The sequence below is a fragment of the Notamacropus eugenii genome, chromosome 4, assembly GCF_028372415.1.
Source record: "Notamacropus eugenii isolate mMacEug1 chromosome 4, mMacEug1.pri_v2, whole genome shotgun sequence".
NCBI classification, from domain to species: Eukaryota; Metazoa; Chordata; class Mammalia; order Diprotodontia; family Macropodidae; genus Notamacropus; species Notamacropus eugenii.
Genome location: NC_092875.1, coordinates 12494889 through 12512059, shown reverse-complemented (window position 1 = coordinate 12512059; position 17171 = coordinate 12494889). Strand labels below are relative to the sequence as shown.

At 51.9% G+C, this 17171-nt stretch overlaps 2 protein-coding genes across 5 annotated transcripts; one reads left to right on the top strand and one right to left on the bottom strand.

Annotated features, from left to right (window-relative positions):
* The first annotated feature begins 8962 nt into the window (after positions 1–8962).
* On the top strand, positions 8963–11498 carry LOC140502159 (protein FAM246A-like). The gene is made up of 3 exons (XM_072606492.1): positions 8963–9499; positions 9806–10025; positions 11320–11498. Exons 1-2 carry the CDS (start codon positions 8963–8965, stop codon positions 9983–9985), a joined length of 717 nt encoding a protein of 238 aa, XP_072462593.1. The 3' UTR covers positions 9986–10025; positions 11320–11498.
* A 103-nt stretch (positions 11499–11601) lies between these two features.
* LOC140498986 (carbonic anhydrase 15-like) lies at positions 11602–17169 on the bottom strand. Of its 4 annotated transcripts, XM_072599842.1 has the most exons (9): positions 16927–17169; positions 16689–16751; positions 16169–16204; positions 15399–15569; positions 13902–14068; positions 13688–13780; positions 13298–13364; positions 12998–13164; positions 11602–12836 (listed from the first exon to the last, which is right to left on the bottom strand). In XM_072599842.1, exons 1-9 carry the CDS (start codon positions 16991–16993, stop codon positions 12609–12611), a joined length of 1059 nt encoding a protein of 352 aa, XP_072455943.1. In that variant the 5' UTR covers positions 16994–17169; the 3' UTR covers positions 11602–12608. The 4 variants fall into 4 exon arrangements, with proteins under 4 accessions (XP_072455943.1, XP_072455940.1, XP_072455941.1 ...); XM_072599839.1 differs by lacking the exon at positions 16689–16751 and having other exon boundaries at positions 16927–17100; XM_072599840.1 differs by lacking the exon at positions 15399–15569 and having other exon boundaries at positions 16927–17094.
* Positions 17170–17171: the final 2 nt, after the last annotated feature.

Sequence of the window (17171 nt, the reverse complement as noted above, 5' to 3'; positions counted from 1 at the left end):
ACATCTTGGCTCCATTCTTGTGAACTTATTTTTTAAAATATTTTGTTAACTGTATTTCAATAAAGTTGGATTCCTTTGTAATCCTATGCATTTTATTTTCTGCATGAAAAAATATTATCTGAAGAAGAGTCCCTAGACTTCCCTTGACTGTCCAAGGAATGGGCACCAAAGAAGTGAAAAATACCTGGCCCAATGACCCTAAATGTACATTGCAGCTGAGCCTTGAAGCAATTTAGGACTTCTAGGAAGCAGAAGTGAGGAAGGAGTGTGTGCTGAGCACTGGGCACAGCCGGGGTAAAGGCATGGAGACTGGAGCTGGGGAAAAGTCTACTATGGCTTCCCTGCATTGATGTTTACTAACCATGTGATGGTGTGGCCTTCTTTGGGCCTCATTTTCCTCCTCTGTGAAATGAGAGTTAGACTAAATGATTTCTGAGGCCCCTCTCAGCCCTGACATCCAAGGTCCTTCCCAGCTCTGACACTCTATGCTCTATTACCCTCCCAGCACTAACATTCTCTGTTCTGAGGTTCCGTCTAGTGCTCACTCTCTCTGTCCTGAGTTCTAAAGCCCCTTCAGCTTTGACACCCCATGACTCAATCTCCTCACCCTCCAGGTCCATCCAGCCTCTGTTCTCCCATATCTTCCACGTTTTGCTGAGTCACCCTCTGCTCTGGGATCCAGAGACAACTACTGTGCCCTATCCCTATGGACTCATTAAAGCCTCCCCCCAGGCCCAACACACACACCAATCCCCAATGAAGATCACTTTAATAAAATCATCCCAAATGAGAGAACTTGGGGGAGGGAAGACAGAGCAAGGATCTATGGAGGGATGTGGGAAGAGGCCCAGCCTCACCCAGTCTTGCAGACAGATTCACTGGGGCTTTGGGGACCTCAGACTCAGGATTCATGGGGACCTTGGAGGTAACCTTGAGGGCAGAAGAAGGAACAGACCAAGCTCTAAGAGGCATGTACTCTGGACACACCCACTCAGTCATCATGCCCCTGGTCCCAGCTAGTCATAGCCAGGGCTGAGCCCTCTGCTGTCGGGTCAAGTCAAGGAGCATTTGGAACCTGCTGTACATTTACTGCTTTCCAGGTGGAGACACAGAAAGGAAACTGTCCTTGACCTCCAAGAAGGAAAGGGGGCTCACCATGGGCCCTGGGAAAAGCACGGGGAAGAAAGGCTCTTGAGCTGGGCTCTGGAGAAAGCTAAAGATTCTAAGAGTAGAGGTGAGAAAAGGAGGCATTCCCAACCTGGGGAAATGACTCTGCAATGGGAGATAGAATGTCCCAGTTTGACCAGAATGAAGAATGAGTAAAGGGAGACAGAGAACACAAATTGGCATTCAGATGGTAGAGAGCCTTGAATGCCAGGCTGAGGACTTTGTCTTTCCATCTTATAGGCAATTGGGAGTCCTAGGAGATGTAAATAAAGCCTGTGTTTCTGAAATGTCACTTGAGAAGCTCTTTGTATATGGCAGGAGGTGGGGAGGGGGAAGAAGTGGATTAGAGTGGGGGAAGCCCAGAAGCAAGGCAAACTATTAGGAGCCTCTTGCCATAGACCAGAGGAGAGACGACAAAGGCCTAAGGAACAAGTCTGTTTCGTGGCTGAGTTCGAAGGGATGAGACCTGGCATCTGATGGTAAAAGGGGATGAGGGAGAGGAGCCAGGTATCTGCAATTCTGCACGGGGGCAAGGAGAAAGATTCACTCACTCATCACTCATTCATTCTTTCATTCATTCAACAAGCATTTATGAAGTTCAGGACAACTCAGGCTTGTGTTGAATTCTTGGGGGTTTGTTGTTAATGTTGTTTAGTTGTTTCAGTCCTGTCCCACTCTTCATGATCTCATTTGGGGTTTTCCTGGCAAAGAAACTGGCATGCTTTGCCATTCCCTTGTCCGGTTTACTTTACAGAGGAGGAAACTGAAGCAAACAGGGTAAATTGACTTGCCCAGGACCACACAGCTAGGAAATGTCTGAGGCTGGATTTGAACCCATGAAGATGAGTCTTCCTAACTTCAAGCCCATTGCTCTATCCACTACAGCGCCACCTAGCTGACTGAATTCTTGGAGTACAAAGGAAAAAACAAATTGTCCAGCCTTCAAGGGACAGTGACTCAGTCTACTGAGCGAAAGAATCTGGACAAAAGATTTGTACAACATACAAGTGAGGGAGGCTCTGGGGGGAGAAGGGAGACAAGAAACACTTCACTTAGGAGGGGACACTTGATCTGAATCCTTGGAGGAAACCCAGGGATGGCATCCCAGGCCTGGGGCACCATCCTGGCCTATCTGGGAACCACCAGAAGGGCAGTCTAGCCAGCCTGGCCTGGTTATGAAGGTAGGTCTTTCAATGGCAAGCAGAGGAGGTTATATATGAACCCCAAGATCAAGGCAGCTGCTTGAACAGGGGAGTGGCCTGACCAGAGGTGCAGTGTACAGAGGGGAGGTGGGAGAGGGGAGAGCCTGGGAGTGGGAGTGGGGCAAAGAGAAAGCTACAACAACAGTCCAGAGGGTGACCTGAACCACAGCAGTGGGTGCCTAGGCCCACCACTCCCAGAACAACTGCCCTTAAACCCAAGGCAAGACTTCCTGTACTTGGAGATTTGGACTGAGGGTCCAGACTTTGACTAGGGAGAAGGGCCCATCCTCAACCTGTCATTCAGAAAGACAGCTCCCTCAGGGAGCTTAGAGGCCAGGTTTCACTCATGGCATACTGGAATCATAGAATGGCAGCACTGGAGTGGGCCCCAGGAGGCTCCCTAGACCAATTCTACTCATTTTACAGATTGGTAAACTAAGTCTCACAAAGGAAAAGATCATATAGGTGGTGTGCAGTAGAAACAGGACTCAAATGAGCCTGGTTTTCTTCCTTCATGCCCAGGGACACTTTTTCTCTTCCATATTATAACATTCCCTGTTTAAACTCCTGATGACCAGGAAAAGTGAAGGGTGCTGGGAACTCTGTGCACATGACAGCAGCAGACTTTGAAGGTAGAGAACCATGACCTCTGCTGAGCAGAGTCTAGGATTCTCCCCCTCCCCTGGGCAAAGGCAAATCAGAGAGCTGGGAGGGTGAGGAGTGGAAGTCCCTTTAGGTGGTGTCTATGGTCCTGGCTTTGCTGCCCTTCTGACCTACACCCCCTCCCAATCCTGAGCACAGGAGCCTGGAACCCAGCTGTCCACTCTGGGAGGTGGCCTAGAGGGCCCCAGGAACCCCTGGAGGGTGACAGAGAAAACAGCTCTTTGGACAAGCTCCCCTGGGACCACTCAGGACAAACAACAGGCTGAGCAGCCCCTGTATACACTTCTGGGAATAACTCCTGAGCCTGGGCACATGCTGGCTTCACCTCCTCAGACCTACAGGCTGAGGCTGCCCAAGGGTGTGGGTGAGGAAATGGAGAGGAAAGAGAAGCAGGATCAGGTGAAGAGGGGGAGATTTAGGGGCCAAGGACTTGGGCAAGTCATTTCAGCTCTATGAATGAGTGAGTGAATGAAAGAGTGAATCAATGAAGGAGTGAATGAATGAATGAATGAATGAATGAAAAAGCATTCAAGTGCTTGCTCTGTTCCTAGCACTATGCTAAATGCTGGGGATAGTCATTGAGAGATTCAGATAGTCCCTGCCCTGAAGAAGCTTATACTCTAATTTGGGGGAGCTGCTCCACATCAGAAAATTCATCTGACCCTCAGTTTCCTTATTTGTATTTAATTGTGATAACTCCTTGAGCTCATCGAGAGCCCCTTGACTATTGCAATAGCCCCCAATTTGTTTCTGTTCTCTGGCGCCAGATGCATCCTCCACCCCAGCTGCCAAAATGATATCCCTAACCTACTCCTAAACAGTGTTAGGAGCTGCCTCTCCCAGGGCCTCTCGGGCTGGCCCTGAAAGCCCTTGGCAGGCTGATTCCATCTGACTTCTCCAGGCATGGTCACTCCCTTTCCCATCCTCTAGGGCTGGCTCAAGCGGTCTGCTTGCTGTTCCTCATGCACCACGCTCTGTCTCTCACCCTGCACCTAATTTTGTTTGTTTTGGCCATTTTATCCTTCACTGCCCACTACAGTGCTTTGTGAATGGCAGGCACTTAAAAAATATTTATGGAATGGCTGGATGAATGAATAAACCCATCAACCTCTATGTCTAGGTCCAGCTGCAGCTGGAGTCCAAATCAGGCCTCAAACACATCTTAGCTGTGTGACCCTGGGCAAGTCACTTCACCCTGTTTGCCTCAGTTTCCTCATCTGTAAAATGAGCTGGAGAAGGAAATGGTAAACTACTCCAGTATCTTGGCCAAGAAAACCCCACATGGGGTCATGGAGAGTCGGACACAACTGAAAAATGACCAAACAACAAAAACTTCTGTTGGACACTGTACTTGGCTCAGAGTTGGATTGCATATAGTAAGGAAGGAAGTCAAACTGTCCCAGGACTGCCCAACACCTAGGCTGATCTGTGACTATCAGTGGCCAACCAGGGATACTTTATGGCTGTGAATTATGAGGAAAGAAGGGAGGCAGCAAGGATTTATTAATCATCTACCATGTGCCAAGCACTGTGCCATGCACTGGGAATGCAAAGAAAGTCATAGCTCTCAAGGAGTGTCCAGCCTAATGGAGGAGAATACATGTAAGTAACTATGTACAAGCAAGGTAGATACAGGATAAACTGAGGCCATCTCAAAGGGGAGGCAGTAAGACTTCTTGATGGAGGTGGGATTTCAGATGGAACATAAAGGAATGAGTGAAGGAAGGAGTGAATGAATGAATGAATGAATGAATGAATGAATGAATGAATGAATGAAAAAGCATGTAAGTGCTTGCTAGGTTCCTAGCACTGTGCTAAATGCTGGGCATAGTCACTGAGAAATCCAGACAGTCCCTGCCTTCCAGGAGCTTATACTCTGATTTGAGGGAACTGATACATATCAGAAAATTCATGTGAACCTCAGTTTCCTTATCTGTACTTAATTTTGATAGCTCCTTAAGGGCATACTTGTTTCTGGACATATATGATGGAAAGCCCTGCTCTCCTCTTTGGAGCACATTCAGATCATTTCCATCTGCTTCCTTCTCTAAAAGGAAGGGACTGAACTCTGGTCTTTATGATAGCTTTCAGCTCTAACTAAATAAGTAAATAACATATTTATTTATTTCATAGGTATATTCCAGGCAATCTTGCTCTCAGTGGTCCGAAGTAATGAGTCACGCACAGTATCCTGGAAAGATTTCTAGACCGTGAAATCCAAGGACCTGGATTTCAATCTTAACTCCCTGAATGACCTTGGCCATGTCTCTTCTCCTTTCTGAGATTCAGTTTTCCCATCTGAAACCCAGTGGGTAGAAGTTAGAGGTAAATCTAGGCTTTCTCTTGGAAAAAACTTATGAATCATGAGACCTCCCTTCAGAAATAATGGCGTCTCCTTCTTTAAACTTCTCCAGGCTCAATGACTGCTGGAGGAGGCATGTGCTAATGGGGATTCCTCTTGACTAAATAACTGTACGGGTTGGTCTCAATGACCACTGAAGGCCTTTCCAATTCATTAAATAAAATAAGAATGGGGGGGAAAAGTTGAGAAAATGCACCTCTCTTCCTTCTTTGCAAAGGTGGGAAATTATGGACCTGGAACACTATCCAGTAAAAACTGTCCATATATATCCAGTATATACCCACTGATCTGCTGATTGGTTTTGCTAAAGTTTTTTCTCTTTCTTTTGTATTCTTTGCTAGAAGGTATGACTAATTAGCCTGAGGAGGGAAGAGAAATTTTAGAAAATGAAAATGATAGGAAACAAAAGGTATCTCCCAGAATAAGATTTGATAAAGTAAAAAAATAAAAGATGAGATAAAGATAAATACGGAAAGGAGGCTGGACGAGGTCAGCCCTTTGCCTTCTTAAAATTAGTGAGGACCCCTCTCCCAAGAGCTTTTGTTTAGGTTGAGTACGTCTATTTGGTATTTTTAAAATTTAAACGTTGTAGTATTACTAGGAAGATAGTTTTCACTTCAAAGACTCCCTGAGGAATTTCCCGAATGCTCAGGGATCCTGACTGCAGTTTGAGAACCACTGGAATAGATGGACTTACCATCTAGTAGGTCTCTTCCATCTCCACACGATGCTCAGTTTCATTCAATTCAAGTATCTGTTAAGCATTCACTAGGTGCACATAGTGCACAGAGTGCTGGGCTTGGAATCAGGAAGACATCTTCCCGAGTTCAAATCCAGCCTCAGAAACTAGTAGTGTAACCCTAGGCAAGTCACTTCACCCTGTTTGCCTCAGTTTCCTCATCTGTAAAATAAGCTGGGGAAGGAAATAGCAAACCACTCCAATATCTTTGCCAAGAAAACCCCAAATAGGATCACAAAAAATCAAATTTGACTGCAGTGACTCAACCACAACAAAGATGTGCCAGGCACTCTGCGGATAGTGGTGATACAGAGCCATAGCCCAAACAATCCTTGCCCTCAAGGAGTTTCTATTTTGCTGGAAGTTCTGCCCCAAAGCTTTGTGGGCTGGGGATGGAGAAGGGGAGACAGATGCAGTGGTAGGAGGACACCATAGCTGAATGCCTGTCCACGCTCTGCTAACTACAGCAGAGAGAACAATTTCTTGCACCGCTCCTAACCTGGCCCTGTAGGTAATTCCCAGAGAAGGCCCCTAACATGGTGCCAGTAATGCCAGGCTCCTTAGAATAAGCCCTAGAGCTCTCCAGGGGCTGGCTCTGGAGGGGCCAGAGCTCACTTGATGTGTAAATGGTGGAGTGTTTGTTAAACTCTCTGTCTCATTATCTTACACACACCTCAGAGATTCCCCACCCCACCCCCCAAGTCCCTAGTGTCCTTGGGTTGGGCTGGGGCTGAGCACAGCTAAGGGAGAGGGGGATGCTGAGAAAGAGCGGAAAATCCCTGCTTGTTCTCAGCCCTCAAAGGGTTCTGCAATCTCAATAGGACCCCCAGGGAAGATAAGAAACATCTTGGTGCCAAAAAGAGGTCAGAGCCCAGCTGCTAGGAGAGCTGGATCTGAGTCCCAGCTCAGTGATGCCTGGAATCGTGGAGTGCAGGTCACACCTGAATGGAAAGACCCTCTGCAGCATCTCAGACATCAAAGAGAGTGAAGAGTAATGGTCTGGAGTCAGAGGACTTATCATTAAATCGAGCTTTTGCTACTTAATACCTATGTAATTTTGAGCAAGTCACAATGCCCCTGAGCTTCAGTCTCCCCACCTGTAAAATAAAGGGCTTGACTAGATGTCCTCTGCTGTGCGATCTACTCTTATGATCTTAGCCATGTGACCCTAAGCAAATCTCTTCACCTGTCTGGGTGGTGATGGCAGGAACTGATTTGTACCTCAGTTGCTTCCTCTAGTAAATCAGGGGGTAGACTTGGGTCCTCTAAGGTCCTTTTCAGTTTTAAATTTATGGTCTTATGATACAAAATTTGCCCTTGTTTGAAGTGACTGGAAATTCACTTCCTTAGTTGGAATATTACAACTACGAAGTTCTATTGAGTGGGTTTAGTAGATAACTGGTTTAGAAGTGGATTCTAATGGCATTAACCATAGTGGTACCTTGGAGAGAAGCAGCTAGGTGGTGCAGTGGATACAGCACCAGTGCAGGAGTCAGGAGGAACTGAGTTCAAATCTCACCTCAGATACTTTCACTAGCTGTGTGACCTTAGGCAAGTCACTTAACACCAATTGCCTCATCCTGTGTCATCTCCAGTCATCCTGATGAATGTCTGGTCACTGGATTCAGATGGCTGTAGAGGAGAAGTGAGGCTGGTGACCTGCACAGCCCTCCCTCATTCAAAACAAAGTCAAGTGCAAGTCATATCATTTCTCTGATGGCATGGTCTTCTTTCGCAACGAAAGATGAACACACACCTTGGAGAGAGCCCTGACTTTAAGTCGGGGGGCCCTGGGATTAATGAAACCTGCCTTTGCCCCAGCTACCTTGGGTAAGATGACTTACCTTACTTACTTAGGTAAGTCACGTACTTTCTCCCTCCATCCTCTTCTGCAAAAGTCGGGGCTGGGCTCTAAGATGGTTTCTGAGATCTCGATGGTCCTCAGACTGACTACCTCAGAGGTCCGTAAATGGAGACAAGCATCCCTCCCCAGTCTCTCCCCCTCTCCAGCCCCGCCCTCCGTTAATTTGAGGATCAGTTGAGAGTTGAGAGAGCACCAGAAAGTACTTGAGGGATTGGTAAATGTTTGGGGGCGACCGAGTCTACCCTCCCCGTAAGAACCGTTTCTATCTAGGAACTCGGGAAAGATTCCTTTCCCACAGCCCATCCCTTCCTTCACAGTCCGTTCTTTAGGCTACCTTTCCCCCGCAAAGTTCCCCCGTCCCGGTGGCCCTGAGAGAGGGACCCTACGGCCATTTTCACCCAAGGACAATAAGCCTCGGCAGCTGGAAGGGACGATGAAGCTCGTTTGCGTGAATCTGGGTTCAAATCTTCCCTCCAATCTCCCTCTATGACCTCGTTCAAGTCAGTTCCCCGAGCTTCAGTTTCAGCTGTAAAGGAGGAGGTCCCACCGCATGGCCTCTGAGGTCCGTGGCAGCTCTAGACCTAGGCTTCAACTCCAATTCCCTCATCCAAAACGGAGGAAACTGAGGCCCAGAGAAAGAAGGGGCTTGCTCAAGGTGACATGGGGGAGGGGGGAGGGGGAGATTGAAGCTTGGACCTCCCGAGGCTCGCTTCTCCCCATCCACCCTCCTTTCCCTTGTGCCCTTCCCTCACACAGTGGTTCCCACAGCCTGTCCGTCGGGCCTCGGGCCTCGGGGACCGGTTGTTATGGCTGCGGGGCTCCGGGCTGGCTCTCCCGGCTCCGCCCCCGGACCCGGGGCTCCCGGGAATGGCTCGGGAGCCTCGGGTCGCTGCGGGCAGAGGCAGAGCCACCCGGGCTGCGCACCTCATCTGGACGAACGACGGTGAAGGCTCTGGCCGAGGCACATGGCCGGGGCCGGGGCCGGGGCCGGAGTAGCGATCGGGGTCGGGGAGACCTCCAGGCCGGGGGCCCCGGGACTGGGGACTCGACGGGCCCCGGCAGGGAGGCGGAAGGAGGCGGAGCCGGGGCTCGAGAGCGGCGAGGAGCCGCGGGGTGCGGGCCGCCTGGCGCGTCTCCGAGGGCAGCTGCGGGCACAGGCTGCCGGACCTGGGGGCGCGCGGGGCGGTGGCCGGGACGAGCCGTCGGGGCCGCGGCTGGGGGAGCTGGGGGAGCGCGTTGGAGCCGCTGGGCGCCCCGCGCCGGGGCCAGCCTCCCCGGGCTCGGCGTACTCCTTGTGCTCGGTGTGCGGGGAGCCCCGCGGAGGAGCCACGTACCCGGCCGGGGTGCTGGAGGTGAGCGAGCAGCGCCTGCAGGCGGGCCTGGCGGGGCTGCGCGCGGAGCTCACGGCCGGCCTCGGGGCGCTGCGCGCAGAGCTGGCTGCCGAGCTGGCCGCGCTCAGGGAAGCCCTGGGCCGCCAGCCCCCGCAGCCGCAGGAGCCCCAGGCAGACGGGCCCGGCGGCCGCCGCCGGCCCCCCGCGGCAGCCCGCAAGGACGCGCTCCTAGTGCCAGGCTCCGGGCCCACCCGCGGCCAGGCGCTGCTGCGGGCCATCGGCACTGTCCATGCCCTCACTGCCTCCACCTCCCCGAAAGCAGGCCCCGAGCCCCCTGGCCTCCGCAAGGACGCGCCGCCCGCCCCAGCCCCGGGCCCCACCCGCGGCCAGGCGCTGCTGCGGGCCATCGGCACTGTCAATGCGCTCACGGCCTCCACCTCCCCGAAAGCGGGCCCCGAGCCCTCGGGTCCACGTAAGGACGTGTCTCCAGCCCCAGTCCCCGCCCGAGGCCAGGCGCTGCTGCGAGCCATCGGCACGGTCAACGCCTTGACGGCAGCAGCCACCTCCCCCAAAGCAGGAGCCGAGCCCCCCGAAAAGAAAACTGCCAAGAAGTCGCCGGCGCCCCCTACCACCGGCCCAGGGCCCGAAGGAGACTGAGGGGCTCCTGCCCCAGCAACAGCAGACCTCAGGAACGCGGGTAAGCAGTTTCCCCATCTGTAAAACGCAGCGGTTGTGAATTATGAGCCGCACAAACTTTTAATTTAACTCAACGGATTCATTAGGCACCCACTGACCACTGTATGTAGGGCTCAAAGCCCACATGACACTGGCCTTGCCCTCAAGTTGCTTCTCGTCTAATGAGGCAGCTGGATACCCAGACAGCTGGAATCCAAGGGAGAATGGTCTGGATTTGTGTGCCTGAGGAGCCTGAGGAGGCCGGGGCCATTGTCACCCTGCGAAGGCCCCTTCGCCAATGAGATTCTGCTTGTCTATGAAGGGATGGCATTCTCAAGGACTAGGGAGAACCTGAGCCAAGGGCCAGTGCCTGAAAAGGGCAGCACCCTCCCCACCCCATGAGAGTGGGTCGGTTTGGCCAGAACTTGGTACACTGGGCCAAAGAGAGGAATGAGAAGTGAGGCTGAAAAGGCGGTTGGAGGTAGATTGCGTGGCCTCTGATGTCAGGCTCAGGCATTTCCATAGGCTTGTCCCACACAGTTTTGTGGAGGCTTGCAAAGGGCCGAGATCACTTCCCATTAGCCCCAACCCTGGAGTGGCTGGGCTCTTTCAGCATGGTCTGGCTTGGGGGAGGGGCATCTGAGGAGCCAAAGAGAAAGGGAGCAAAGGAGGGCTCTGTATCCCAGAGAGGCATTCTGACTCAGAGGACTGAATTTCTGGAAGAGAGTATAGTCTTTGGTCCCTCCCCTTTCTCCTGGGCCCTGAGGCTTCAAAAACACTTTCTCTGCAGCACCCGTGCAAGGATTATTGTCCCCATGTTACAGTTAAGGCAATGAGTCCCAGAGAAGAGACAGGACTAGTCTGATATTCGTATACCTAAAGATAGTGGAGGTTGAGTAGGATTCAGGTGACCAGGTAAGCCCTGATTTGACCTCTGTGCCCTCACTTCCACCCAGTATTTCCAAGAGAATCAGAAAGAGTGGGGATGCCTCAGGAGAGCTCAGTCCTTGTACCCCAGATACAACTGAAGCCCAGGACAGTGGTTATATAACCTAGGGGCCAGCCCTGCCCTGCCCTAACTCTCCCTACCCTCAGCCCTGGGGTCCCATGCCAATCACCCTACCCTACGTGTGGATGGAGTCCCGCTGGCTTTGGAGTCAAGGGCCTGGAGTTGTGTCCTTCCAAGCCTCCATGTCCTTGTTCAGGGTGGGTCTGGGGCATCTGATGCCTGCCACAGAGGGAAGGGCACCTTCAGGGGGTAGGAAATCAGGGAGTCTCTCCCCAAGCTCTTACTACTGGAATTATACTGTATTTAGTTTCTGCTGAGACTGGAAGAGGAAACAGAGCCATGTACCAAGCAGCTGTGACTGGGAAATGTCAGCCTCAGACCAGCCAACACCATGGATCGTCTAGACCTTAGGGCTCACTGGAGCCAGCACCACTCAGATTATCAGCTTCTTCCTGGCCAACACTGCCCAGCTTCTTGGTCTCACTGGGCACTGTCTTCTGGACCTTCATCTTCACCCACTCACAATCTGATCCCAGAGGATTTCATGTGCCCTCAGCCCATCCTTGGAAATGAAGTCTGTAAGAAGTCATCAGTTGATAAATGGAGTTTATTAACAAAACTTGGCCTCTCCTCACTGTTGGCCCAGCACCAGGGGCACAGGGGGAAGGGTGGGAATGCACAAGCCCAAACTGACATCATGGCAGCTCACTGGGCACAGAATTGGAATGAGCAGCCCTGAGGGTCCTGGGTCAGGAAGGGCTCCCATAACCTGTGCTAGTCGCTGGTGCTTGAGGGGATGTGGTGGGGACCAATAAAGATGGAGGATGAGGAAGGGAGAGGGGGGTGGGCTGTGGAGGTGATGACTTTGTAGGTAGGGTACTGGGGAAGAAAGGAGGCAGGTATGGCTGAGCCCAGGAGGGGGTTGGCATAGCTGGAGACATAGGATAAATGTAAGAGGGGAGGGAGTGTATTTAGCTGTAAAACACAATGTCAGAGCTGGGAAGGACCTGAGAACAGGGAATGTCAGAGCTGCAAGGGGAACTTTAGAATGGGGAATGTCAGTGCTGAGGGGAACCTTAGAACATCAGGTGTTAGAGCTAGGAGGGGTCTTAGAACAGAGTAACATGTGAGGGTGAAACTAGACTAAGGTCCTTTCCAGCTTTGGACCCTGTAACCCTAGGGATATGTGCACTTGAAAAGTCTACAATTATAGTCCAGTGTTAGTGTGAGTATGGGGTGCTGAGGTCCTGGGAAGGAAAAGCCTTTTCAGTCCCCTGGCTTGGGCAGCCCTCCCATCATATCTCACTGCATCTCCCTCAGGCATGGAACTCCCCAAGCCCTTTTACATCCATCGTTGAATCTGATGTTTAATGTGTAGAGCAGGGGGTTTTCCCCATTTAATTTATAAAGAAGTTGGGACCCAGAGGATCCAAGCCATTTCCCTAAGGCCACACAGCAAGCAGCAGTGATGGTCCCCAGCACTTCCCCTGCTCCAGGCTCTTTCCTCCCACACTGACACCCCCATAGGGAGCATTTGGGAACCACCAGGAACACTGAGAGTGGGGAAGGTCTGGGTCAGAAGGACAAGTGTGCAGATCACAGTGCTCCACTTGAGCCAGATCCACACCCCATGCTGAGGAGCAAGCAGAGCAAGGCCCATATCTCCATCGGGAGGGGGAAGGGTGGGCCACCGCTGACTGTGGCATCTGGGGAGGCCAAGACCCTCCGGGACCCAATCGGCTGGGCTGGGCGGAAGTTGTTGATCATGCTGATGGCTTGAGCACCCGGGGGACTGGCCTGAAGGGTGGACACAAACTGGGCCAGCTGGAAGGAGGGAGAAATTCCCTGTAGGTCAGACACTCACAGGGATAGTGGCTGTTCCCACACCTAGGGATCCACTACCTCCTCCTCCCCCAATGTCCTCCTCCAGATGAGTGACAGGCAACTGAGACAGGGACGGGGAGGGGCAGGATGTGACCTTGTACCTGAGCCCTGCCAATGGGGACAGGCTCCTCAAAGATAGTCCAGAGGACGACCTCATCACAAGCCGGTGTGGTCAGAGACCCCGGGTAGCGGTAGTAGCGGGAGAGAAGGGCAAGGTCAGGCAGCAGCTTGTCCAGGCGGAAGGTGGATGCCAATTCCACAGACTCCCCTGTTTGTGGAGATGGAAGAGGCATAATGTGCCCAGACCATCCCTCCCACCCTCCCTCCCTGTCTACCTCTCTCCCCAGTTGCTCCCACTTCTGGCCCCTGGCTCCCTGCCCCATTCCTTCTAAAGCACTCACCCTGGTGAGAAATGTTCTTCAGCCCAGACACAATGGTGTTGTAGTTGACGTTGTCCTCATTCTGCACCTGCCCAGGGGAGGCAGGCCTCATTGGCAAACGGTCATTCATTCATGGCCTGTCTCACTCCTTCCTATTCTGTCCCTTCTCTCTCTCTTTCTCTCTCTCTCTCTCTCTCTCTCTCTTTCTCTCTCTCTCTCTCTCTCTCTCTCTCTCTCTCTCTCTCTCTCTCTCTCTCTCTCCCTCTCTCTCCCTCTCTCTCTCCTCTGGCTCACTCCCCCCCACATAGGCTATCTTCCACCCTTTTTCACCACCTGATTTTCTGATGCCCTCCCCCTCTCCTTGCAAATGAGTAGCAGAAATCAGCAGCCCATCCCTAGCCTTCCCCATACCTTGAATAGAAAGGCTAACACAGCCAAACCACCAGGATGGCCCCGGGCCTCCTCCAGACTCTGGTAGAGGGTGTTCATGTGGACCATGTGCATCTGGACACAGACACATGCCATTGGGCTGAGCACTTGCTTGAGGAGAGAGGATTCTGTGCCCCTCTATTATGGAGACCTTCCCCACTCCTCCCTATCCCATTCCCCAGCCCTGGGGCCTCACCTCCATCGGCTGGCGCTGTCCATTCAAAGTGTGTTCAGAGCCATTGCCTGTGGGGCTGCCCCAGTGGAAGTGAAGCTGCAGAGCACAGTAGATGTGGGGCAGGCCCCCTCCCCAGATGCACACTCGGCCCTGTTCTTGGCCCCAAGCCCCGCCCAAGCTCAGCAGCACTGGAGGAAGGGGACACCATAGATACAGAGGGTCAGCGTGGTATAGGACTCACCTGGCTCTATGGGATGCCCTACAATCTTTCACACACACACACACACACATAACACACTCACACATACACATACTCATACATATACATATACATGCAAACACACATACATACATATACAAATGCACACACATACACATATACATATATACATATACACACTCACATACACACATATACACTCACACATACACACATATACACACACAAATACAACCCTCTCCACGACACGGGATCCCACCTCTCCATAAAACTCTGCTGGGTTAGAGCCATCTGGGAGTACAAATGTGACCACAGGGTCAGAAACATGTGGCTGTGCTTGAAACCTCACCTTATGGACCCTCCTAAATCCTTAGCACCCACCCTCAAACCCAGCACTGACCCCAGCATTTCCATGAAACTTTCTTCAATCATGGAGGGACTCCTTGGGAGGAACCTTGATCTCCTCCCCAGACAATGCCTTGATCATAGAAAGCACTTACTTCCATACAAACCAACAAGTATTTCCTAAATGCTGAAGAGATTTGTAAGTAAAATTGTTCCTGTTCTCAAGGAGCTTACATTCTCCTTACAATTCTGCTGAATTACATGTGCACAGACTAGACAGACAGATGGACAGACAGAAAGATAGACAGACAGACAGACAGACAGAAAGATAGATTAGATAGATAGGTAGATGGATAGATGGATGGATGGATGGATGGATAGATGATAGATAGATAGATAGATAGATAGATAGATAGATAGATAGATAGATAGATAGGTAGATGGATAGATAGATAGATTCCAAGGGGTGTGTCTCACTTATTAAATGTTTGTTAAATTGAATTTTGGGAAATGTGGCAATGCAGGCCTGAGGGACAGTGACTCACCTAGATTATACAGCTAGTCATCAAGAGAAACTGAGGCCCTCTGAGGCCTTGGGTTCTGAGCACTCACTGTGGGTTGGGGGCTGCTGGGACAAGTGAGGAAAGTGTGACCCAGACCAGGAGGGGTCCCAGGGGCTGCTGAATTTGGACTAGAACTTATCTCCTGATTCACAGGCTCCCCTGAGCTTGACCAGTTCTTCAGTGCCCAGACTGTGAGACCCTAGAGAACCAAGACCTCCAATCTTAAAATCTTTGTCATCCACCAAGGCTTTTCATATAGCAGATGCTCAGCATGGGTTGACAGTGACTGAATACATAAATGGGGGCAGGGGAGGTGATTGACTCTCTGGTCACCTTCTTCCATCAGCGTTTCCTATGATCTATGTGTCTCTGCCTGTTGGGGTAACTGACCAGTGTGTCCATCGTTCAGGAGCTGCCAGGGGCCTGGGGGTGCTGAGTCATATCCTTCAAATACAAAAGGGCCCAGGTCCGGGTCCAGCTTCACGTGATGCCAGTCAATGTCAATGGGTGATTGAGCCGTGCCCCCACAGGTGTGGGCTACATCCTTCCAATGTGAAGGGCCTGGAGGCAGAGGGGAAGAAAGGAAAGAAAGATAGGGGCATAGCAGAGAGGAGCTGATCACAATGGCCCACTCTGCACAAAGCCTGGCTGGTTCATCAGCTTTCTCTAGTCTGTCCATGGCCACTGAGATACATGGAGAGCCTCACAGAGCCCCGTCTTAGGAAAGTACTGAGAAGGTGGCCCCTACTAGTTCACTTACCTCACAGAAGTCTGTCCAGCCACCTTCCTAACACCTCCACACACAAAGCAATGTAGCCCCGCCTGGTGAACACACACACGCATACACACACACACACACACACACACACACACACACGCACACACATTGAGTCACAACCCAACTGGTAGAGCAGGAACATCCAGAGGTCATTCAGGTCAACCTGCCCAGGAACCCCCTTAAGTTACAACATTCTCCTCTGATGGTCTTCCAACCTCTAGTGAGGGCCAACTCACCATCTCCAGATTTCCCCTTTTGGGGAGCTATCACTGGGAGGAAGTTTTCCTTTACTTCCAGTCACAAATTGCATTTCTGTAACTCCTCTCACCGCTACCACATACACTCCTCCCTTCACACTGACACCCCCACCATCTCTACTCACCACATTGGGGATTCTGAGAATCATAGCACCAAGAGCCTGTAGGAGACAGATGGGGGGAGGGGGTTAGAGCTGAAGTTGTCCCACACACACACACTGTCCTCTCCTGGACTGGGGAGGGGGAGGTGGCCCCATACAGAAGGAGCCCTTATGTCTCTACCCCTCTGTTGTCAGTCAGGCTGTTTTTCTGCTTCTTTCCCTGTCCTTGGGTGACTGCCTTCTCCCCCACCCCCACCTCCTGCCAGAGAGACACAGAGACTGGAAGGTGCAAGGTGAAGGTTCTTCTGGTCCAACTGCTTTAGTCCAGCAGGAAGGTATGATCTGCCCCTGGGCTGGAGGATGCCATCAGGGAAAGAGAGAGAAAAGGGAGGGCAGCAAGGGGGAGCTGGAAGAAGGGATGGGGGAGGAACTACAGGGCCAGAAAGGCACATTGGGCTGAAGCAACCCAGAGAAAAGGGGTGGAGTGTTAAGGGAGAAGCTCTAGGCTCTTGCAAAGCACTGGGAACTGGGTGAAAATACCTACATGGAACAATGCTGCCACACATCTGGGAGAGAGGGAGACAGAGACTCAGTGAGACATAGAAACCTGGAGACACAGAAAGAGACAGGGACTGAGATGCAAAGGTGTGGGAGAAAAAAGAAAGAAAACCAAATTCGGCACTCACACTCACTGGGTCTGGGACAGAACAGACACGTTAAAGTAGAGATCCCGGAGGGCCCAGATTAGGGTGGAGACGGGGGGTGGCCCTCTGGCCTCTCACCATCGGGGGCCGCCTGGACAAGCAGAGGTAGCGTGAGCCAAGCAAACGGTACTCCCGGGGACTGCATAGCTCCTAGGTCCCGCTGGCGGCGGGGCTGAGCCCCAGAACTCCACTGACAGCCAGACAGCCTGACCTGCCTGCCTACCGGAGGGGACGAAGGATGGAGGAACTGACCAAGTAAGCCGCTGCTGCGGATGCCGCCTCTTAAATATCGCTGGCTCGCCCAGGCGGAGAAGGGTGGGAGG